Source organism: Colobus angolensis, unplaced genomic scaffold, assembly GCF_000951035.1.
Source record: "Colobus angolensis palliatus isolate OR3802 unplaced genomic scaffold, Cang.pa_1.0 Scaffold73, whole genome shotgun sequence".
In the NCBI taxonomy this organism is placed as follows: Eukaryota; Metazoa; Chordata; class Mammalia; order Primates; family Cercopithecidae; genus Colobus; species Colobus angolensis.
Window position 1 is genome coordinate 11,182,192 of NW_012121043.1, and position 22,879 is coordinate 11,205,070.

A 22,879-nucleotide genomic window follows, 5' to 3' on the forward strand; every position below is an offset into this window, starting at 1 on the left:
AAAGGGAAGCCCATCAGGCTAACAGAGAACCTTTTAGCAGAAACCTTATAAGCCACAAGACATTGAGCGCCAATATTCAACATTATTAAAGGAAAGAGATTCCAACCCATAATTTCATATCCATTCAAACTAAGCTTCATAAGAAAAGGGAAATAAGGTCCTTTTCAGACAAGTAAATGCTGAGGGAATTCATCACCACCAGACCTGCCTTATAGGAGCTCCTGAAGGAAGCACTAAATGTGGAAAGGAAAAACTATTACCAGCCACAATAAAAATACAATGAAGTACACAGACCAGTGGCACTATAAATTAACCACATAAACAAGTCTGCAAAATAATTAGCTAGCATCACAACGTCAGGATCAAATCCACATATAATAATACTAACCTGAAATGTAAATGGGCTAAGTGCCTCAATTAAAAGATACAGAATGGCAAGCTGGATAAAGAACTAAGACCTATCAATATGCTGTCTTCAAGAGATCCATCTCACATGCAGTAACGCATGTAGGCTCAAAATAAAGGGATGCAGGAAAATTTACCAAGCAAATGGACAACAGAAAAAACCAGGGTTGCCATCCCCAGTTTTTGACAAAACAGACTTTAAACCAACAAAAATCAAAAAAGACAAAGAATGGTATTACATAATGGTAAAGGATTCATTTCAACAAGATGAGCTGACTATCCTAAGTATATATGCACCCAACACAAGAGCACTCAGATTCATAAAGCAAGTTGTTAGAGACCTTGAAAGAGACTTAGACTCCCACACAATAATAGTGGAAGACTTTAAAACCCCACTGTCAATATTAGACAGATCATCAAGATAATCAAGATAGAAAATTCACAAAGATATTCAGGACTTCAACTCAGGTCTGGATTGAATGGACTTGATAGATATCTGAAGACCTCTCAACTCCAGTGCAACAGAATATACATTTTTCTCATGACCACATGGCACTTACTCTAAAATTGATCACATAATTGGAAGTAAAACACTCCTCAGCAAATGCAAAAGAACTGATATCATATAACATTCTCTCAGACCACAACACAATCAAATTAGAACTCAAGGCTAAGAAATAGACTCAAAACCATACAATTACATGGAAATTGAATAACCTGCTCCTGAATGACTTGGGTAAATAATGAAGTTAAGGCAGAAATCAAGAAGTTCCTTGAAACTAATGAGAATAAATGTACAATGTGCCAGAATCTCTAGGACACAGCTAAGGCAAGGTTAAGAGGGAAATATTTAGCACTAAATGCCCACCTCAAATATCTGGAAAGAACTCAAGTCATCAACCTAACATCAAAACTAAAAGAATGAGAGAACCAAGACCAAACAAATCCCAAAGCTATCAGAGGATGAGAAATAACTAAGATCTGAGCTGAGCTAGAGAGAAATGAAAAGCCATTGAAAAACTCAACAAATCCTGGTGCTGGTTTATTTAAAAATTGATAAAATAGATAGACTTCTAGCTAGCCTAATAAAGAAGAAAGGAGAGAAGATTCAAATAACACAATCAGAAATGATAAGGGAGATATTACCCCACAGAAATACAAACAATGATCAGAGAATACTACAAATATCTCTATTCACATAAATTAGAAAACCTAGAAGAAATTGATAAATTCCTGACACATACATCCACCCAAGACTGAACCAGGAAGAAATTGAATCCCTTAACAGACCAATAACACGTTCTGAAATTGAGGCAATAATAAATAGCTTTCCAACCACAAAAGCCCAGGACCAGATGGATTCACAGCTGAATTCTACCAGATGTACTAAGAAAAGTTGGTACCATTCCTACTGAAACTATTCTAAAAAATTGAAAAGGAAGGACTCTGCCATAACTCATTCTATGAGGGCAACATCTTCCTGATACCAAAACCTGGCAGAGATACAACAGAAAAGAAAACTTCAGGCCAATATCCTTGCTAAACATCAATGCAAAAATCCTCAACAAAATACTGGCAAACTGAATCCAGCAGCACATCAAAGAGCTGATCCACCATGATCAAGTAGTGGTGATCATCCCTAGGGTGCAAGTTGGTTTAACATATGTAAATCAATAAATGTGATTCATAACATAAACAAACATAAACAAAACTAAACATAACATAACATAAACAAAACTAAAAACAAAACCCACATGATTATCTCAACATCCCTTCATGTTAAAAACTCTCAATAAACTAGGTATTGAAGCAATATGCCTCAAAATAATAAGAGCCGTTTATGGCAAACTGACAGCAAACATCATACTGAATGGGCAAAAGCTGGAAACATTCCCCTTGAAAAAAGGGTACAAGACAAGGGTGCCCTATCTCACCACTCCTATTCAACATAGTATGGGAAATTCTGTCCAGAGCAATCAGACAATAGAAAAAAAAGGGGGGAGGGGAGGATCCAAATACAAAGAAAGGAAGTCAAACTTACCCCTGTTTGTAGATTACATGATCCTATATCTACAAAAGCCCATTGTCTGAGCCCAAAAGCTTCTTAAGCTGATAAGCAACTTCAGCAAACTCTCAGGATACAAAATCAATGTGGAAAAAAATGGGAGCATTCCTATACACCAACAACAGTCAGGCCAATAGCCAAATCACAAAATAACCAAATTCACAATTGCCACAAAAAGAATAAAACACCTAGGAATACATCTAACAAGGGAAGTGAAAGATCTCTAAAAGGAAAACTATAAACCACTACTTAAAGAAATCAGAGATGACATAAACAAATGGAAAAACTATCCATGCTGATAAAAAGGAAAAATCACTATTGTTAAAATGGCCATACTGACCAAAGCAAGTTATAGATTCAAAGCTATTTCCATAAAACTGCCATTGGCATTCTTCACGAACCAGAAAGAACTATTTTAACATTCATATGGAACCAACAAAGAACCCAAGTAGTCAAGGCAATCCTAAGCAAAAAGAACAAAGTTGGAGGCATCATGCTGTTCAACTTCAAACTATACTACAGGACTACAGTAAGCAAAACAGCATGGTACTGGTACAAGAACAGACATATAGACCAGTGGAACAGAAGAGAAAATCCACAAATAAGACTACACACCTACAGCTATCTAATCTTTGACAAACCTGACAAAAACAAGCAATAAGGAAAATATTCTTTATTCAATAAAGGGTACTGGTATAACTGGGTAGCCATATGCAGAAAATTGAAACTGGACCCTTTTCTTACACCATACACAGAAATTAACTTAAGATGGATTAAAGAGTTAAGTGTAAAACCTAAAGCTACAAAAACCTTGGAAGACATCCTAGGTAATTCCTTTCAGGAGATAGGCACAGCCAAAAATTTTATGATGAAGTCACCAAAATAATTGCAACAAAAGCAAAAATTGACAAATAGAATCTAATCAAACTAAAGAGCTTCTACATAGCAAAAGAAACTATTAACAGAGTAAATAGACAACCTACAGAATGGGAGAAAACTTCTGCAAACTGTGCATCTGACAGAGGTCTAATATCCAGCATATATAAGGAACTTAAACAAATTTACTAGGAAAAAGCAAACAACCCCATTAAAAACTGGACAAAGGACATGAACAGACAGACATGTAAAAGGAGACATACATGTGGCCAAGAAATATATGAAAAAAACTCAGCATCACTGATCATTAGAGAAATGCAAATCAAAACCACAATGAGTTACCATCTCACACCAGTCAGATGGCTATTACTAAAAAGTCAAAAAATAATAGATGCTGGCAAGGTTGTGGAGAAAAATGAACGGCTATACACTGTTGGTAGCAGTGTAAATTAGTTCAACCATTGTAAAAGACACTGTGGCTATTCCACAGAGACCTAAAGACAGAAATAACATTCGACCCAACAATCCCATTACTGAGTATACACCCAAAGGAATAGAAATTGTTCTATTATAAACACACAAGGACACATATATTCATTGCAGCACTATTCAAAATTGCAAAGACATCGAATCAACCCAAATGCCCATCAATGATAGACTGGATAAAGAAAATATGGTACATATACACTGTGGAATACTATACAGTCATGAAAAATAATGAAATCATGTCCTTTGCAGGCACGTGGGTGGAACTAGAGGACGTTATCCTTAGCAAACTAACACAGGAACAGAAACCAAGCACTGCATGTTCTCATTTATGAGTGAGAACTAAATAATGAGAACACATGGACAACACATAGAAGGGAACAACACACACTGGAGCCTCTCAGAGAGTGGAAGGTGGGAGGAGGGAGAGGATCAGGAAAAGTAACTAATGGATGCTAGACTTAATACCTGAAGGGTGAAATCTGTACAACAAACCCCCATGACACAACCATTTAAGAAACCTGCACATCCTGCACACATACCCCTGAACTTAAAATAAAAGTTTTGAAATTTTTTTTAAAAAAGGAGATGTCTAGACCGCAATTTAAAATACAAATCTTATGCTCAGTGGAAAAATATTGGCTAAAATTGAACATCTGGGACTTGGTAGCATAAAGGTAGTTACTAAATGCAAACCATGATATTTCCTAAGAAGAACATTGAACCAGGGTGGAACTTTGTGCCATACCAATCTGAGAGGCTGCATGGGGGGAATTCCCAAAGGTAACTAGGCAAGAGTGGGCAAAGAGGAACAAGGAGGGAGACAGAAAAACATAAAGTCCCCAAACCCAAAGGAATACAGTTTTTAAGTCACGAGCACATAACCAATTGTGAAAAATTCAGGAGAGAAATTCTGAAAGACAGAAACAAAGAAACATCTATAGGATTTAGCACATAAGAGGGACTTAGTGATCTCAAGAAGAGCATTTTCAATGGCTTGGTCTCAGGCAGAAGCCAGATTGCAGAGAGCAAAAATGAGAATGAACAACTAACAGGAATTTGTAGGTGAAGATGATTCCTTTGGGAACAGGTGGGTGAGATGTCAAGGCAAGTAATAAATCGAATGCTAGTATGCTAGTAGACCAAAATGTAAGAAAAATCAAGGATTTCTTTTCAATTTTTTAATTTTGATAGAATACACATAACATAAAATTTATTTACCATCTTAACCATTCTTAAGTGCACAATTCAGTGGTATTTAGTACATTCATATCATTGTTGCAAATATCACCAGTATCCGTCTGCAGAACTCTATTTATCTGGCAAAACTGAAATGCTGCACTCATTAAGTAATTAAACTTTCCCACTTCTTTAAAATCATTAAATTCCCCCCTTCTCCGTTCCCCCAGCTCCTGGCAAACAACATTCCACTGCCTGTCTCTATGAGTTTGGCTACTCTTAGTATCTCATTTAAGTGAAATCATATAGTATTTGTCTTTTGTGATTGGCTTATTTCACTTAGCGTAATGTCCTCAAAGTTCAGTCATGTTGAAGTGTATGTCAGAATCTCCTTCCTTTTTAAGGATAAATGATATTCCATTGTATGTACATGCCACATTTTGCTTATCCATTCATCTCTTGATGGATACTTGGGTTGCTTTCATATTTTAGCTATTGCGAAGAATGCTATTATGAGAATAGATGCACTTTGACACCCTACTTTCCATTCATTTGAGTATACATCCATAAGTGGGATTACTGGATAATATTTTAATTCTAATTTTAACTTTTAGGGGAACCGCCATACTGTTTTCTGTACTGGCCATGTCATTTTACATTCCTACCCACGGAGTACAAGGGTTTCAATTTCTCGGTATTCTCACTAACACATGTTATTTTCTGACGTTTTTGTTTGTTTTATGTTTATTGTTATAATGGCCATCCTGATGGATGTGAAGTGGTGTCTCAATGAAGTTTTAATTTCTGTAATGATTTGTGATTTTCAGGATCTTTTCAATGTTATTGGCTATTTGTATATCTACTTTGTAGAAGTATCTATTCAAGTCCGTTTTCCATTTTTGAATCAGGTTGCTTGATTTTTTTGTTGTTGAATTTTAGGAGTTCTCTATATAGGCTGGATATTATTCCCTTAGGAGATATATGATTTACAAGCATTTTCTCCCATTGTGTGAGTTAGCTTTGTACTCTGCAGAGAGTGTTTTTTGATGCACAAAGGTTTTTAAGTTTCATGTGGCCCAGTTTGTCAGTTTTTCCTTTTGTTGCCTGTGGCTTTGGTATCATATCTAAGAAATCATTGCCAAATTTAATGTCATGAAGCTTTTGCACTATGTTTTGTTCTAAGAGTTTTATAATTTGAGGTCTTACATTTAGGTCTTTGATGCATTTTGAGTTAATTTTTGCATACGTTTTAGGTAAAGATTTAACTTCATTATTTTGCATGTTGATATTCAGCTTTCCTAGCACCATTTATTGAAAAGACTGTACTTTCCCAACTTAATAATCTTGGCACCCTTATCAGAAATTATTTGACCATTGTTATTAGTCCATTCCTGCTTGTATAACAATATAACACAGATTGGATATGTAATAAATAATAGAAATTTATTTCTCACAGTTCTGGAAGCTGAGAAGTCCAAGACCAAGGGTAATGGCTTACTCTCTGCTTCCAAGATGACATTTTCTTGCTGTATTTTCACATGACAGAAGGGACAAAAGCTGTATCCTCACATGGTGGAAGAGCAGAAGAGCAAAAAGGGCAAAAAGGGACTAGGATGCTCCTTTCAACCTCTTTTACAATAGCACTAATCCCATTCATGAGGACTGAGTGTTCATGACTTAATAATTTACCAAAAGCCCCACTCTTAATACTGTCACATTAGGTATTAGATTCCAGCATATGAATTTGGAAAGGACACATACATTCAAGCCATAGCAATCATACATGAAAAGGTTTATTTCCGGGCTCTATTCCATTGGTCAATATGTGTGTCTTTATGCAAATACCAAAATATTTTGATTATTGTAGCTTTATACTAAGTTTTGTAATCAAGAAATGTGAATCCTCCAGCTTTGCTCCTCTTTATTGGTTATTTAAGGTCCCTTGAAATATAATGTGAATGTGAATTCTAGGGCGGGCTTCTGTGTTTCTGCCAAAAAAATGTTATTGTAATTCTGATAGTTATGTCGAACCAAAGTGGTGAAAGTGCCATCCTAGCCCTGTTCATTATCTTAGAGGAAAAACTTGCAATTTGTAACTGTCAAGTATGATGTTTACTGTGGGTTATATACACATACACATAGCTTTTATTATGTCAAACTAATTTTCTTTTATTCCTAGCTTGTTGAGTGTTTTTATCATGAAACGGTGATGAATTTTGTCAAATGTTTTCTTCTTCACCAATTTAGATCATTGTGGGGCTTTCCCCCCTTCTTTCAGTTAATATGGTGTGTTACATTGACTGAGTTTCATATTTGAACCATCCTTACATTCAATGAATTAATTCCATTTGGCCATGTGTATAATGCTTTTAATATGCTGCTGAATTTCATTTGCTAGTATTTTGTTGAGGATTTTTTCATGAATGGTTAAGGGATATTGGTCTGTAGTAACGTAGGGGTTTTTTGTAGTGTCTTTGTCTGGCTTTAGTATCAAGGCAATGTTTGTGGAGTGAATCAAAATGTCTCTCTACTCCTCAGTTTTTTTGGATGAAGTTTGAGGAGGATTGGTATTCATTCTCTAAATGTTTGGTAGACCTCACCAAGAAAGCCATCATCATCAGGTCCAGGGATTTTCTTCATCAAGAGTTTTTTTATTACTAATTTAATCTTCTTAATAGTTATAGGTCTATTCAGGTTTTTTACTTCTTCATCATCTAGTCTTGATAGGTTTTGTGTTCCTAGGAATTTTTCCATTTTATCCAGGTTATCTAATTATTCACATACAATCATTTATAGTACTGTTATAATCCTTTTTATTTCTGTAGAATTGGTAGTAATATCCCACCTTCATTCTGGTTTTAGTAATTTCTGTCTTCTCTTTATTTTCTTGGTCAATCTAGACAAAAGTTTGTTACTTTTATTGTTCTTTTGGAAGAACCAACTTTTGGTTTTGTGGATTTTCCATATTGTTTTTCTATCATCTATTTTATTTATCTTTGTTCTTATTTTTATTTCCTTATTTTTGTTACCCTTGGGTTTAGTTTGTTCTTCTCTTGTTCCTTACGTTGTTAAGGTAGGTTGTTGTTTTGAGATATTCCTCTTTCTTTTAATACAGACATTTATAGCTACAAATTTCCTCCTTATCTCTGCTTTGGATGTGTGTCCTACAAATTGTAGTATGAGACACTTTCATTTTCAGTAGTCACTAAGTATTTTCTTATTTTCTTTGTGATTTCTTCCTTGATCCATTGGTTGTTTGAAAATTTATTGTCTGTACACAAATTTATGGACTTTTACATTTTTCTTCTATTATTTACTTCTTACTTTATCTGTTGTAGTCAGAGAACATACTTTGTATGAAATCTACTATTTGAAATCTCTTGATATTTAAATTTATTGTCTAACATATGGCTTATCAAAGAAGACATTCCATATGAAATTTTGTTCTATTTTTCTTGGGTATAGTGTTTACTTATGTTAGATCTAGTTGGTTTATTGTGTCATTCAAGTCCTTCATATTCTTATCTTCTCTCTGGTTGTTCTGTCCATTTTTCAGAGTGGGATTTTGAAATGTTTGTCTATCTGTTTCTCCCTTCAATTCTATCAATTCTGTCAATTTTTGTTGCATATATTTTGATGGTCTGTTGTTAGTTACGTTAATGTTTGTAATTGTTGTATCTTAAAATCAAGGGTATTTTTAAAATAGATGACAATTTGGAGTATGCATACACTGAAAAAGAAGGAGGGGGGATTTAAAAAATTGATAAGACAAAAGATTTCAGGAGATGAAAAGGTATAAAATCAAGGAACCTGGTGGAGGATTGACTTTGGAGAGCAGAAGCCTCCGCATCTCCCAAGACTGGAGTGTTGTAGATCTAGATAGCTTTATGAGGAACATGCATAAATTGAAGGAAATGATGCCTGATTCTATTTCATTTCTACACAAAGTAGTAGAAGAGTTTTTATGGGAATTTGAGGACAAACTTTCCTTTAAGGTGAATGTTTGGAATCATTATTGAAATTAAAAACAAAAGTAGCAGATTATGGAAGTGCTGGACCATGAAGAGCAAGTTCTACTCCAGAGACTGTTTTTTCAAGACCCAGCAGGTGCAACGAACCAAAAATCTTTATCAAAGTTATTAATAGTATGCAGTGTAAGTATCCAGGAGAGATGTTCTTTTGGCCTGTTGGCCCGATTATATGTGCTAGTTGTATACATTTTTCCCCAAACTTGCCAGTCCTCATCTTGGTCCTGGAGAAAAACAATTAACTAATCATGCTGAACATTCAGATGATGCTGAAGAACATAAATGTGTTATGACAGTGATGTGCATGCTTATGTGATTTTCTACGTGAACACTCAACTCCCCAAATGTAAGGGTGAAGATAACAGAAACTATGGTTTGTAGAGCATGTACAAAAGAAAAGCAAGGATGCCAAAAGGCAACTGAGGATGGTAGTGAAGGGATTATTCAGGTAACAGAGAGTGAGTCCATGCTAGATGAAGAAGGAAACGAAGAGTCTAATAGACTAGGAATAATCAAAATTATATGGGCTAGAAGTCTTTATTGCAGAGATGAGAAAGTATAGTTTTGTATGAGGGTAAGAGAGGAAGGGAAAGAAGAATGTGGCCAGAAAGTAGGGTACTGGCAGTAGTGTGCTAGAGCCAGATCTTATCAGTTTGCAAGAACTGGCTGATAAACTGTTAGTAGCTTAAAATTTGCTATGATGGGAGTATTTACACCACAAGAATTGGCAAATGCTACAAATCAGGGCTTTCTGTCTTATTTTTCTCTAGAGAGCAGGTTTACCAATATAACACTAGGTTGATGTTTAAGATTTCTGAAGTGAGACAGTTTCAGAAATGACAACTTCTAGATGTCCATTTGGGAGTCTGTGGCTGAAGTAAAGATGAGATTAATATACTTAATAAGCTAATGTAACTAACATTTACATGTGCTTTCTATGAGTCAGGCATTATTCCAGTCCCATGCATTAGCTCACTTATTGCTCACAGCAGCACTGTGAAGTAGATATCACCACTATCCTCATTTTACCAATGACCAAACTGAGGCAAAGCAAGTTAGGTGACTTGCCCAATGTCAAACAGCTGATAAATCATTTATTCATTTGTTATGCAAATATGCATTGACAGACTACGGTAGGCCAGGTACTTTGCTGGATCCTGGAAAACAGAAGTAAGCAAAAGAGAAATAAAAATTTGAGTGGGTAGGGAAATAAGAATTCAGCAAAATATATGGCACATCAGATCATGTTATTGCTGTGGAGAAAAATAAAGCAGGGAAAAGGCAAGCGGAATTGAGAGTGGGTTTCAGGATTAAATTGAGTGGAAGAGAAGGTCTTACTGAAACATGGCATTTGAGTAAAGATTAGAAGATGGTAAGGGAGAAAATAAAGTGGATACCTGAGGGAAAATATTCCAGGGAATAGTAATAGCAAGTGCCAATTCTCTGGAGTAGGAGAATTTTATTTCTATAGAACTGCAAATAAGTATTTATGCTTGATGAACATATGCCTGTTTTTCCTAAAACAGTGCCAAATTATGCATGTTGTCCCTTTATAATTACTAGCATGAGCCTTTTACTCTGCAGTTAGAACAATAAAATGTATAGTCACCCTATCATTATGGCTTGAGAGGAGTACGTAAGGAGAAGGATGGTAAAAGATAAAGTCAGAGCAGATGGAGACAAAAAGGGAAACATCTCTTGGAGAAAAATGATTCTTAATTTGGCTATATATTATAATAATTTAAATTTAAAGACCTTTTAAAGTTCTCAAGTTCCAGGCTTTACCCCAGACCAACGAAATCAAAATCTCTTGGGATGGGCCATATGCATCAATATTTGTCAAAAGTTCCCCCAGTTGAGTCCAATATGCAGCCAAGTTGGAAAACTAATGGAATCAGGCATAGTAGGCCATTATAATGACTTTGCCTTTGAGTAATATGGGAAGCCATTGTAGTCTTTGGAATAGAGGCATAGCATGATGACCTAATTACTATATTTTATAAGGATCACTCATTATTGCTGTATTGAGAAGAGACTACAGTGAGGCACAAATAGATGCAGGGAGATTAGGAGGCTTTTGCCATAATCCAGGTAAGAGATAATGATGCTTTAAACTAGGATCATTGCAGTGGAGTTTAAGGGAAATGGTCGAAGTCTATGATGTATGTTGAAAGTAGAGCCAGGCCGGGTGCAGTGGCTCAAGCCTGTAATCCCAGCACTTTGGGAGGCCCAGACGGGCGGATCAACCATCCTGGCTAACACGGTGAAACCCCGTCTCTACTAAAAAATACAAAAAACTAGCCGGGCGAGGTGGCAGGCGCCTGTAGTCCCAGCTACTCAGGAGGCTGAGGCAGGAGAATGGTGTAAACCCGGGAGGCGGAGCTTGCAGTGAGCTGAGATTCGGCCACTTCACTCCAAGCCTGGGCGACAGAGCCAGACTCCGTCTCAAAAAAAAACAAAAAAATAAAAAATAAAATAAAATAAACAAAAAAGAAAAAGACAAAAAGAAAAAAAAGAAAGTAGAGCCAATAGGATTTGCTAATGGATTGGATAGAGTGTATAAAAGAAACAGAAAATCAAGGACAACTTTTACCTACAAAATAAGTTCAATGATAGGCAATAACTGTTTCCTAAGGTTATTGCACTATACTATTAAATGGCTAATAGACATAAAACTCCTAGAACAGTGTCTACCACATAATCAGGTATTCATAATGACATCTATTATTATATTATATTTCAGAAGATAGCACTAAAAGTCATAAAATTGTCTGTAATTTCCTGATCTGTTTTTTCAGGTGGCTAAAAATAGTTTCAATTTTCATCATTAAAAACTGTAGATATATCTCAGGAATATGAGTATTGAAATAACATATATAAGTGCATGTCAGCATTTCAAAAGCAATGTGAGACATTTGAAGAGTTTCCTTAAGCAAATGCAAAGCAAATATTAATTTAAAATTTAAAGAGATTTTTAAAATATTTATGTACTCAAATTATAAATCTAGTAAAGATAGCATTTTACCTTATACTAGTTATTTATTAATAATGAGAGCTGTATTTTATTAGCACACTTTTCATGTAAATTGTGTGCACGTGATTATATTTGTGCTAAGGTAGAAGAGTGAAATTAATCTAAATAACACCCATTTTATATTCGGCAGTGGAAAATAAGAAAATTGCACTTACCCACCAATAACTGTTTGTTTGTTTATTTATTTGTTTATTTGGAAACTTTGTCGCCCAAGCTGGAGTGTAGTGACGTGATCATAGTTCACCGTGACCTCAAACTCCTGAGCTCGAGATTCTCCCAACTCAGCTTCTTGAATAGCTGGACTACAGACATGCACCACCATGCCAGTTAATTTTTTATTTTTGTAGGGATAGGGTCTTACTGTGTTGCCCAGGCTCGTCTCAATCTCCTGGTCTCAAATGATCCTCCTGTTTCAGCCTCCCAAAATGCTGGGATTAGAGATGTGAGCCAACATGCCTGACGAGCTGTTTTTAAGCCATAAAAATTATAGTTGAAACATGCCTTAATTACATTTTTAAGAGAAAAATAGGTTAAACTTCATACAGTAGAATGTTATTTACTACACCTGAGCCAAATGCTAAATACTATTCTAAAAATAATGTGACATTAGACATGCACATATATGAGAGTGTGGTGTGCTTAGAACCAAGCCTATGGTATGGATGAGAGAACTTTTTTTTTTTGTAAATTAGGAGTTTGAGCAGCAATATTCAATAGCATGAATATACCTCTTTAAACATTGTATTAACTGATACCATGAAATTATAATTTATAATTCTCACTAATTCTTCTTTTGCATATGAAACTTGTCATTGATCTTTTGATTGTACATAATTTAAAATTATACTTATATATAAAGATATTCTATGTATTTTTCCTGAACTCCTCTATGGTCACTCCTATCTTTGTGTTTGGACCATTTATGAGATATTGGATTTACAGAACTGAATATTAAACCCTAAATTTATAATTCTCAACCATGCCCAATAACCAGAATCACCATCTTCAAGAGACTTTACCATATATATATGCAGACATACACATATATATTCTGCAAAAACTTCCCTGGATTATTCTGATATACTCTAATGATGCTTCATCAAGATGATGGCACTCTGTGACACCCTGCCCCAAATAATAACTTTAAATTTAGAGTTTGTATAAATGTAGCATACAGTAGCTAGTATATATTACTTTCATGTAAACCTAAGCAGAAGTTATTTTTAACAAAGCCAATTCAGTAGTAACCTTTGTAAGCTAAAGCTAGATTACATTCAGATTCATTTTTAGCTCTTAACATGTAATTTTGAAATCCAACCACGATGTTTCACAAATCCATATCTACTTATGTTCTTCCTAGGTTTTTAGTGTATTAGAGGTGACATTTTTAGTTTTCTTATTATTGAAATTACTGATTTCACTCTTTGTGGCCTCTCTCAACTACAACTAAAAATATAACTGTGCCTAGCGTAAATTCAAAATATATGATGACTACAAGAGAAAGAGCTTTGAAGAATTTATTAAGTTAAATTCTAATAAGATTTTCAACTGGGGAGACCACAAGAACCAAGACAATTTTCAATAAAAAGGAGATAGTTACTTATTTATTTGGTGGTTATTTTAAAAACAAGAGTGATTTCGTGTCTTCAAATCTATAAATAATCCCAAACATTTCTTTTTCAAATTCAACATCATTTTAAAAAGTCATAGTATAGTCACCTTTTTGATTTAGAAACATATAAAAACTGGAATTTAACTTTAAATTTAAGTTATAGGAGTAATCCTCCAAGGACTGTTTTCTGCAAAGTCATTTATAAATCAATTGTTCAGAACTCAAAATGCATTTTTCCATAAATATTTCTTTTAAAGACATTGCTAAAGTCCCTAGGCAGACTTATAGAAGCCTCTTTAACACAGACTACAGCTAAAAGACAAAACGTCCAATAGAAAGAGGCCTAGAAGTCTCCTTCAAAATGTGGAAAGTGTGTTTTCCTTCCCTCCACGTGACTTGCCCTGGGCAAAATTTTTAAGGCAATTTTTCTATGTCATCTACCTATTTCTTCATGTGCTTCCTTCCACGTCCTCAAAGATAAAACTTTTATTGTAAGAATTCACATGTGGTAGCAGTTCTTCATCCCCTCTTGCCTGAGTGTAGGTCTATTTCCACCTTATAAAATCACCTGTAACCTGGAGTCTCATCCCATCTTAATCTCAGTTTCCATTTTCTCATTGGCACAAATCTTAGCTGGATATAAGGTTAGATTGACTTATGCGAGTATGTGACTCACAACTACTATTCTAATTTCTCCAGATGATTTTTCATCTTTTCCTGCATTTGTAAACTCCACAAATATTTTACTAGAGGAATTTCAGAGAGCAAAACAAAAGTAAGTGGGAACATGCAGATAACATGGGTGAGGATATTTTTGTGCCAAAGGACAATCAGAACCCCAGAAGTCAGATCCTCTGTGTTGTTCTGGCTCTTCAGAGATGCCCATCTTTTGTCTCTCATGAGCCCCGGGCATTTCTGACATCCAGTTTTTTTGAGAATGACCTCTAGCAACACAAAAACCAGAACAACAGGCTTAAAGTGTCCAGTTTTTGCATACCTTGGTCTTTTATAAACCATCTAGTAAGGTAAATGTCCTGCGTAGCCATTTTATAACTCAACTCAAAGGTTTGGAATTAATAATTTTACAAGGCTTCCGCTTAGCCTCCTATTTTTGTCATTTTGTTTTGAAAGGCTAGTGTCATTTCTTATAATTCATAGTTAGTGAGCCAAAAAGGCTTTTGATATACATGTGGCCCAAATTTCCATTACTTTATTTTTTTAGCTTAAATTGTCATTATCCAATAGTGTTTATTGAACCAGATATGTGAGGAATCTGTGAAATTTGTTTACTGTAGGTGCCCATGACACCACAGTGTGAAGTGTATCCTCTGAATGTTTGTAGAATCAGTGACATGCAATTTTTGTTAATTCTCCTCAAGAATAGCAGCTTATCATCTACCAGTTATAGTGTCACCTACCGTCATATTTAACCTTTTTAGGACACTGAATCACCAGAGTTATCTGCTTTAATAATGCACATTTTTCATCAAGAAAGTTTGAGGGCAGTGATTTATATTATGGTCCATAGATCTTTGACAGTTTCTAAGCTATTTGGTTGGTGGACTTGACATCAGTGATTCTCCATTGAAGATCTAGAAAGAAATATAGCAGATATCTATATAAGATATTTAGTTCCCTTTTCCTCACTCTTCAGCAAAAAGATAAAAATTTGGTAGTAGTCATAATCAGAGTCTTGCCCTCAAAAATGGAGATGGCTGCAAGTGTAGTCAACACTTCAGTACTTCTTGTTCATTCATGATCTTTGCAGAGAATGCCCTACAGTAAGTATGACTTTCCATTAACAATACTTCTAGAAAATATCTTACCACATACTGAAAGTTTGAAAAGCTTCACTCCTTTAAGAGAAAAATAAATGAATTCAGTTTAGTTCAATTTAGTGAATATCTAGTAAATATCCACTGTGTGCCAGGCAAGGTGCTAGGCCCTGGGATTACAAGGGTGAACAAGACAAGGTATGCTCATTGTCCTCAAAATCATGTTCAATCCAGTGGGAGAGATGAACACATACATATTTGGTTTTAGCCGAGGTTTGAGATCTATTTTAGAGACAGAGCCAAGTTGAACTAAGTTTCTCTCTCTATCGCTCTCAAATCACCCTGTTTTGCTTCCCACATTGACTCCTAGCACCTAGAACTATAGTAACTGGCCCATAGGATACTCAGGGAGTGTTGTTAGAAGGAATAAACTTGAGGATTCAGCAAGGACCTCCTGGAAGAGATAATACATGTCACAGAAAAACTCAGGTGACAAAGACTAGAATGACCTTCCTGGAAGAGGGAACTGTATAAGCAAAGCACGTTAGATATAAAACAACATGTTGTAGGGGTGAATAGAGCACATGCAAAAATAAAATAAAATAAAATAAAGCAGAATAAGGGTATGCAAGTAAAATACGAGCAAGGGTCAGGTCTTTGTATTCATGACTAAAACACTGCACTTTATTCTGTCATTGAAAATCACTGAAGTGTTTAAAGCAAGTCAAAGGGTAAGATTTGTGTTTTCACAGAAAACCTTGTTGGACAGTAATGTGATGCCTTCGGGACAGCCTGGCACTCAGATCCTATATTTGTCCTAACCTCAGTCTAAGTACCTGAGCTCAGCCTAAGATGAATGGACACTGGGAGGCTTGAAGTGTATGTAGATACAGTCCATGACAACCATCGTGAAGAGCTTGGGTTACTGCATAGACAATGCGACATGTCATTTACCGTCAGATCTGGGGGATGCTGTGCTCTGGGGTCTGAGACAGTCTGATGGAGCTCTGCAGCTTTTAGAAACAGCAGGCATTGTTATGTATAGTTTTCAGAAACCCCTTCCAATCAGGCTCACCCTTTCTGTCAGTTAGAGGATAAACTCCATGTTTCTCAGCAGTCAGGTTGAGAGAGCAAAAAAAAGAGGATGAAGACAAACTGAATTCTAGCTACTAATCTCTGAGATGCAGTATATAAATATGCCATATTCACTCGCTTTCATTTGAATCTGCCTTCCTGGGAAGAGACCATATGTCATAAAAAAATTCATAGTTTCTTTTAGATTAATCTTCAGTAGGAAGCCCAAAAGTATTAAATCTCAGTGCTCTCACATTTTTCTCCTCCCCTCATAAACAATTCAATTCAATTGGAATTAATATTTATCGAGTGCTAACACAATGCATGGCAATGTAGTGGATGCTGTAAGAGAACTGCTACATAAAAGGGATAATACCCGTGTCCTACTTTAAGAAAACAGTCTGTTTTATATGAGACAATAGGAACAATATAGCAATAACAACCATTGCAGCACAAGATAGGATCAAAAGTTATTTAATTCTGTCACCATTTATTAACCATCTGCCATATTCAAGGAAACCAGTATGTCCTAAACCAAACTTGAGAAGGCTATGTTGAGGAAGACCAGAAAAAGGAATATAGATTTTGTTTGAATAAGAGAGTTGTGTCATTTGTAGGGAAATAGATTTGTGCTATACCTCATGTATGAATAAATGAGGCTATTCCTCTCAGCCAGACAGAGGTGAATAGATCCTCGTTTGTTGATTTATCTGGAGTGTTTTTGTTTGTTTGCTTTTGGTTAAATGATCTTAGAGGTCTTTATACATTGCTTTATTTTGCCAAATTATGCTGCCCAAACTAGCCCAGGATTATGTAAAATTTGGTTCAGTTGTTTTTCCAAAAACTCCAATAGATAAGAATACAGGCTCTGTCATTGCTTGGATTTAAATCCGGACTCCACCACTTATTAGGTTATTAGATCTTTTTGTCCTTCAGTTTCACCATCTACAAGATGAAGATAATCACTACATTTACATCACGTCAATATTGAGAGAATGAAATAAAATAATACCTGTAAAAACCTTAGTCTGGGACTGGCTTATAGTGTTCAGTGAATGTGAGCTATTTTTCTTCTATAGTAATGTGGAAGAAATTAAGGTATGCATTCCCAAAAGCATATGGAACTATTTTTAGAGCTTTTTTTTTTTCATCAAGCCAACATTAATGAACAGTAGATAGACCAGTGGATAGATGGGTGGATCGTGGATAAACAGATGATTGTAGCGATAGAGAGATAAAATAACACAGGTTGCGTTCCCTGGGAAGGGTTATGAAAAGATGTGCATGCGGGAACTTTGTTGGGAGGGTCACAGGATCAGCTTCCTTATTCCTACAGCTTCCAGAGTTTGGGGAGCTGGTAGCCCTTACTTAACCAAATCCCTCTCTAGGGAATGCCCTTGGCTAAAGAAAGCTACCTCACCCAAGGCCATGACCCCTTTACACGAGCAGCCTGGATCCAGTGATTGATGTAGGAGGACAGGGGTCCAGTCTTTTTTTCCCTCAGTTTGAGCCAACTCTGAGGAGTTATCCAGAACATCCCATAAAATAGACAAAGGCCTTTGGGTGAAGGCACTGAAGTGTAACCTGCTGCTGCCCAATCCTGCTTTCTTCTCTTCCTCAGAGGTATTGATGCTGAGAGTGTGTAATCAAAGATCATGATTTAATGAAACTCATAAGATTTACTGCTTCACCAAGGACATTCTTAAGAAAAACTAGCTTTCCATCTTTCTGTGAGTGCCTGTGTCAGAGAAGAATATGAGAATACTAGTATAGTTTGGTTTGGTGCTACTGACTTTATTCCTGATGAGGCTCCTGCAGTTTTACCCATCAGAGTTTTGTACCATTTGTGCAAATATCAACCTAATGAAAAAATGCCAAAACATGTACTTAGTGCTATTATGAAAATAATTTTAACCTCATGGACCCCTGAGAATGTCTTGGCCAATGGATTAGAAGTAAATATCCTACATTTATAGTCCTATAAAAGAACTTGAAGAAAGTAGTTTAGATTCTTTTAATACACCAAAATCTTGTTTTTTAAATGATACCACTTACCATTATTAGAACCATTATTACATGATGATTGACATGAAAGCAGTTAATCTAAATCTTCAAATGTTAGTGACAAAAATATTTTAAGATTAATTTTAAAAATAACTTGCATAATAGCCAAAAAGTAGAAGTAACTCCATCAACTGATGAATATACAAAAGGAATAGAAATCATCCAGCAATAAAATGAATAAATTATTGAAACACGCTATGGGTGGATGAACCTTGAAAACATACTAGGTAAAAGAAGACAGTCACAAAAGACCACATATTGTGTTATTCCATTCAAGAGATACCCAGAACAGGCAAATAGATAGAGCTAGAAAGTAGATTACTGGTTGCCCAGGGTGGTGGGAGGAGTTAGGGGAAGTGAGGACTTATTGCTGGTAAGGATGGGACTTTTCAGAGGGGATGATGAAAAAGTTCTAGAATTGATTTTGGTGATAGCTGTACAACTCCATGAATAAGATAAAAACTGAATTTTATACCTTAAACGATACATTGTATGGTACATTAATTATACTTCAATAAAAGTTTTAAAAAGCTAATTGGTGCTTTGTGACACACTCAACATAGATAGAACATTAAATTTCAGCCCAGTCTTAAGTAACTATTTCTCTTCGTATTTGTAGGAGCATATATTGAGAAGTGATTTTTCAGGAAAGTGAGAAGGGAATTTTCTGACTCATTAAAATTGAAAAAAAAACACGTTATAACAGTAATAACAAGGACGTATTAAATAGTAACTATTATTAAATTAAGCGAGGAGCTGTGCTGTCTGCTTTGTATGTGATTCTCCCTGCAATTCTGAGTTAGATAACTCTGTTCCCATCGTGTAGATAAGGAAACAGACTCTCGAGTTTTCAGGTGCCCCATTAACATTCCTTACTACTTTAAAATTCTACTTGACAAGAATTATGATAGGAGGTAACTCCATTTTTGAATAGGTAAAAGAGCCAACTTTTAAACTTCAGTGTACTTCATTCTAGGCCAAAAGAACTTATACTTTCGATTCCACTCAAAGGTTTCAAGATTCCTAATAGAAGAGTGGTAGGTAGTGTACATGATAGAAGAGGCAGATTTCATCTAATAGTGTACTGTCTAAGAAGATGGATTTGAAACATAAAGAGCTAATAACACCAAAGATTTTCTTTGCTAGGTCATCCTTTATACATTAATTATACAGAAGCGCCTGCTTAAATGGATATTCTTGCTGTAAGAGTGTTTTTTTAAGAGAGGGCTTTTTCCTCTTACTCTGCACTTGGGTTGGGAGATATTATCAGAGAGCTATCAGACAGGTAAGTTGATACAGCAAGACAAAGTTTATTTCATTTGTAGTATAAGCTTATTCATTTACCTGAACAATGAATCATCATTGTATAGGAGACTATGTCACCATGACAGCTAGGGTCAGATCGTCTCTGTCCTGAAGCTGCACTATGGTTTGAAATTAGATATGTATTCATAAAAACTGCTTTAACTTTTAAAGTTATTAAGTTTCTCTTATTTGTGCTTCTAATGTATAGCATAAATAATATAGCCCTACAATCTCCTGCTAGATATTCATTTTAATATCATTCATAAATAAATGTTGCCTGATGTATAAAAAAATAATTTTTCATGTTTCTCTATAACTCCATTAAAAACAACAATCTCCAAATAACTAAGTTGAATAATATGCATTATTTTTAAAACTTAAAATATTTTTGTTTTTATTTCCTCTAATTTCAAGGGTACTATGTATATTATTTGTATCTGGTCTTGTTGGTGCATGCATTTTGCTCAGATAACAACTGGATATTTTTTAACTCTTTAATATAGAAACATTTTTTAAAAATCAAGGCTGAGGGAATAAGATGGGATCGATTACTTTGATGGGATTGATACTAATACCATTCCTGACTCATTCTCCACATTATTTAATCTAATCCTTCCAACCAGGAGCTAAAATAGCCTCGTTTTTCTGTCAATTGCCAACAATGTTTCTATCTTCCCTATATAATGAAAAAAATGGAAAAATCTATTTATTTTCTGTTTGCTTGTGCTTTTTTCATTCTTCTGCTGCTTTCCTATACTTGTTTCTTGTTGATACCATCACTTTTTTTTCCTGAGTCACCTGGCCTGACTACTATTTTTCACAGTATCTCCAGTTATCACACGGGTTTTATCCAGTCCTAGATAAATACAGCTGCCCTTCTACCCAGCTGTACAGCTGGTTCAAAGCTCACAACTGTGGAAAGTGGATTCTATTTGTTTGGTAGCCTTTTTTTGGCAGCCTTTGCTCTTACTTTATTTTACTTTAGTTCTCTCCTATTACCTACGTTTTTGAAATCATTTTGTTCTGAGAGTTAATTTGGTTGATTTCCTTCTGGCCTTTGTTTAGTTGTCCTTCGTTACTTCCAGTGAGATTTTCCCATTTCTTTAAATGTCAAACAAATTCTTACTTTTCCTTGTGAACATAGTCAATGATCAGCAAACTTGATGCTTATCTTCATTTGATCCAATAAAATAAATGTAAGGATCTTATTTAATACACACACGCACACATTGCATTAAATCAATTTAAACAATTGTGATTCTCTTGCAGAAGCATGATGGCCACTTCACAGTCATCCAGTTGGTCGGAATGCTCCGAGGCATTGCGTCCGGCATGAAGTATCTTTCTGATATGGGTTATGTTCATCGAGACCTAGCAGCTCGGAATATATTGGTCAATAGCAACTTAGTATGCAAAGTTTCTGATTTTGGTCTCTCCAGAGTGCTGGAAGATGAGCCAGAAGCTGCTTATACGACAACTGTAAGTTTATATGCCCTTTCTTCATATAGTTTGTTTACTTTTATTGTTGTTAATGTTATTAGAGTAATTCTGTTTCTGCCTCCCTAATTTTCTGCTTGTATTTATTACTTTGCTAATTTGACATCGTTATTTAATTGAGAAGTATTTGCTTTGGATGTCTAGGTTATAACAACAACAACAACAAAGAAAACAAAGACTTTTCATAATTGACTGTTTTCTGTCTTTCGTTGTACTGGGACTTTAACATCATGCTTAACAGCCATGTCGTGACTGGATGTTATAACATGGGCTGAAGTATCTTCGATGATTTAATAATTTTCTTTAAATAGAGTTTTGCGTATCTAAATGGTATAATTAATTACTAACTCAGTAATAGTGAGGAACCAGTGACTATGAAATGACTTTTTTCCAAATGTTTTTGAATGATCTGCTCATACTTAGAATGAACAATATGGGTTTCTTTGGAGATATATAAGTACACTCTAAACCTTTTCCTAAATGATGCTTGGAGAAAACGTGAGCAGAAATGCAAGTTTAAAACTTTAGAACCAAACTGTCATACACAAATTGTATCACTTCAATTTGTCCTATGAATAGTGTAAATATTTCTGACTGCCCTAAATCAATTCATTTCATCGATCTTGTTGGTTATTGTTTTGAGGAATTTGGTCTCAAAGTCTCTGTTGTGCTATCTTCAAGCTACTAATTTGTAAAGTTATATTCTGTTATTTTTTTAAATAAATCTTCACCATTAACTCATTTGGCAGTCAGTTTCAATGAAAAAGAAGTCATTAAAGCTACTCAAAATATTTTTATTATATTCTCATTTTCTCACTTTATACATTATTTTAAAAGATGCAACTTCATTATTGAGTTCCTTTTTATTTCATGCTCTATGAGTTGTTTTGAAACTTTGCTGTATTCAGTTACTCCAGAATAAAATGCAACTTTAATATTGTGAATGGAATATTTTATGCATTACTATATTTGCTTTGTAGAAATGTTCTCTATTAATTTACCAATGACATTTTTCAGTTTCTTCAACAAAGAAATACAGTTCTAAGGAAAATAAATTAATTTCTCATTGTCTGATATATAAAGTAGCCATGTAGCAATATCTATTGATCTTTTAATTTGACCAAAAAGCTTCATAAAAATAAGTCTATCAGTTCTGAAAACATTTTGTTCACTTTAGCAAAAGCAGTATTTTCAACTCCATTTATAAATTGGAAAATACCATAATTATTTTCACTTCTGTCAAGGTCTTTATTTTCATTTATCTTTACAAATTTTAACTTAAAACAACTTTTGAAGTTATAGAACAATGAATATAAAATTTTTCCATTAAGCACATTATTTCCAATGCTGAAGAATAATGTTTAGAAGTATTATATAAATATTCAAAATGTAATATTTATAAAAATTGCAACAAATACAATCTACTAAAAAATAAAATATCATGGGAAATTACTAGACTCTTTGTGGCAGTAAGCCTAT

The 22,879-nt window shown here is 34.9% G+C and overlaps 1 protein-coding gene across 1 annotated transcript in view; it reads left to right on the forward strand.

Moving 5' to 3' along the window:
- The window catches only part of EPHA6 (EPH receptor A6), a 952,571-nt gene that overhangs the window by 805,393 nt on the left and 124,299 nt on the right, over positions 1–22,879 (forward strand). Inside the window, exon 14 of the mRNA XM_011927614.1 lies at positions 21,173–21,382. Coding sequence (XP_011783004.1) covers positions 21,173–21,382 — 210 coding nt within the window. The remainder of the gene's footprint in view (positions 1–21,172; positions 21,383–22,879) is intronic.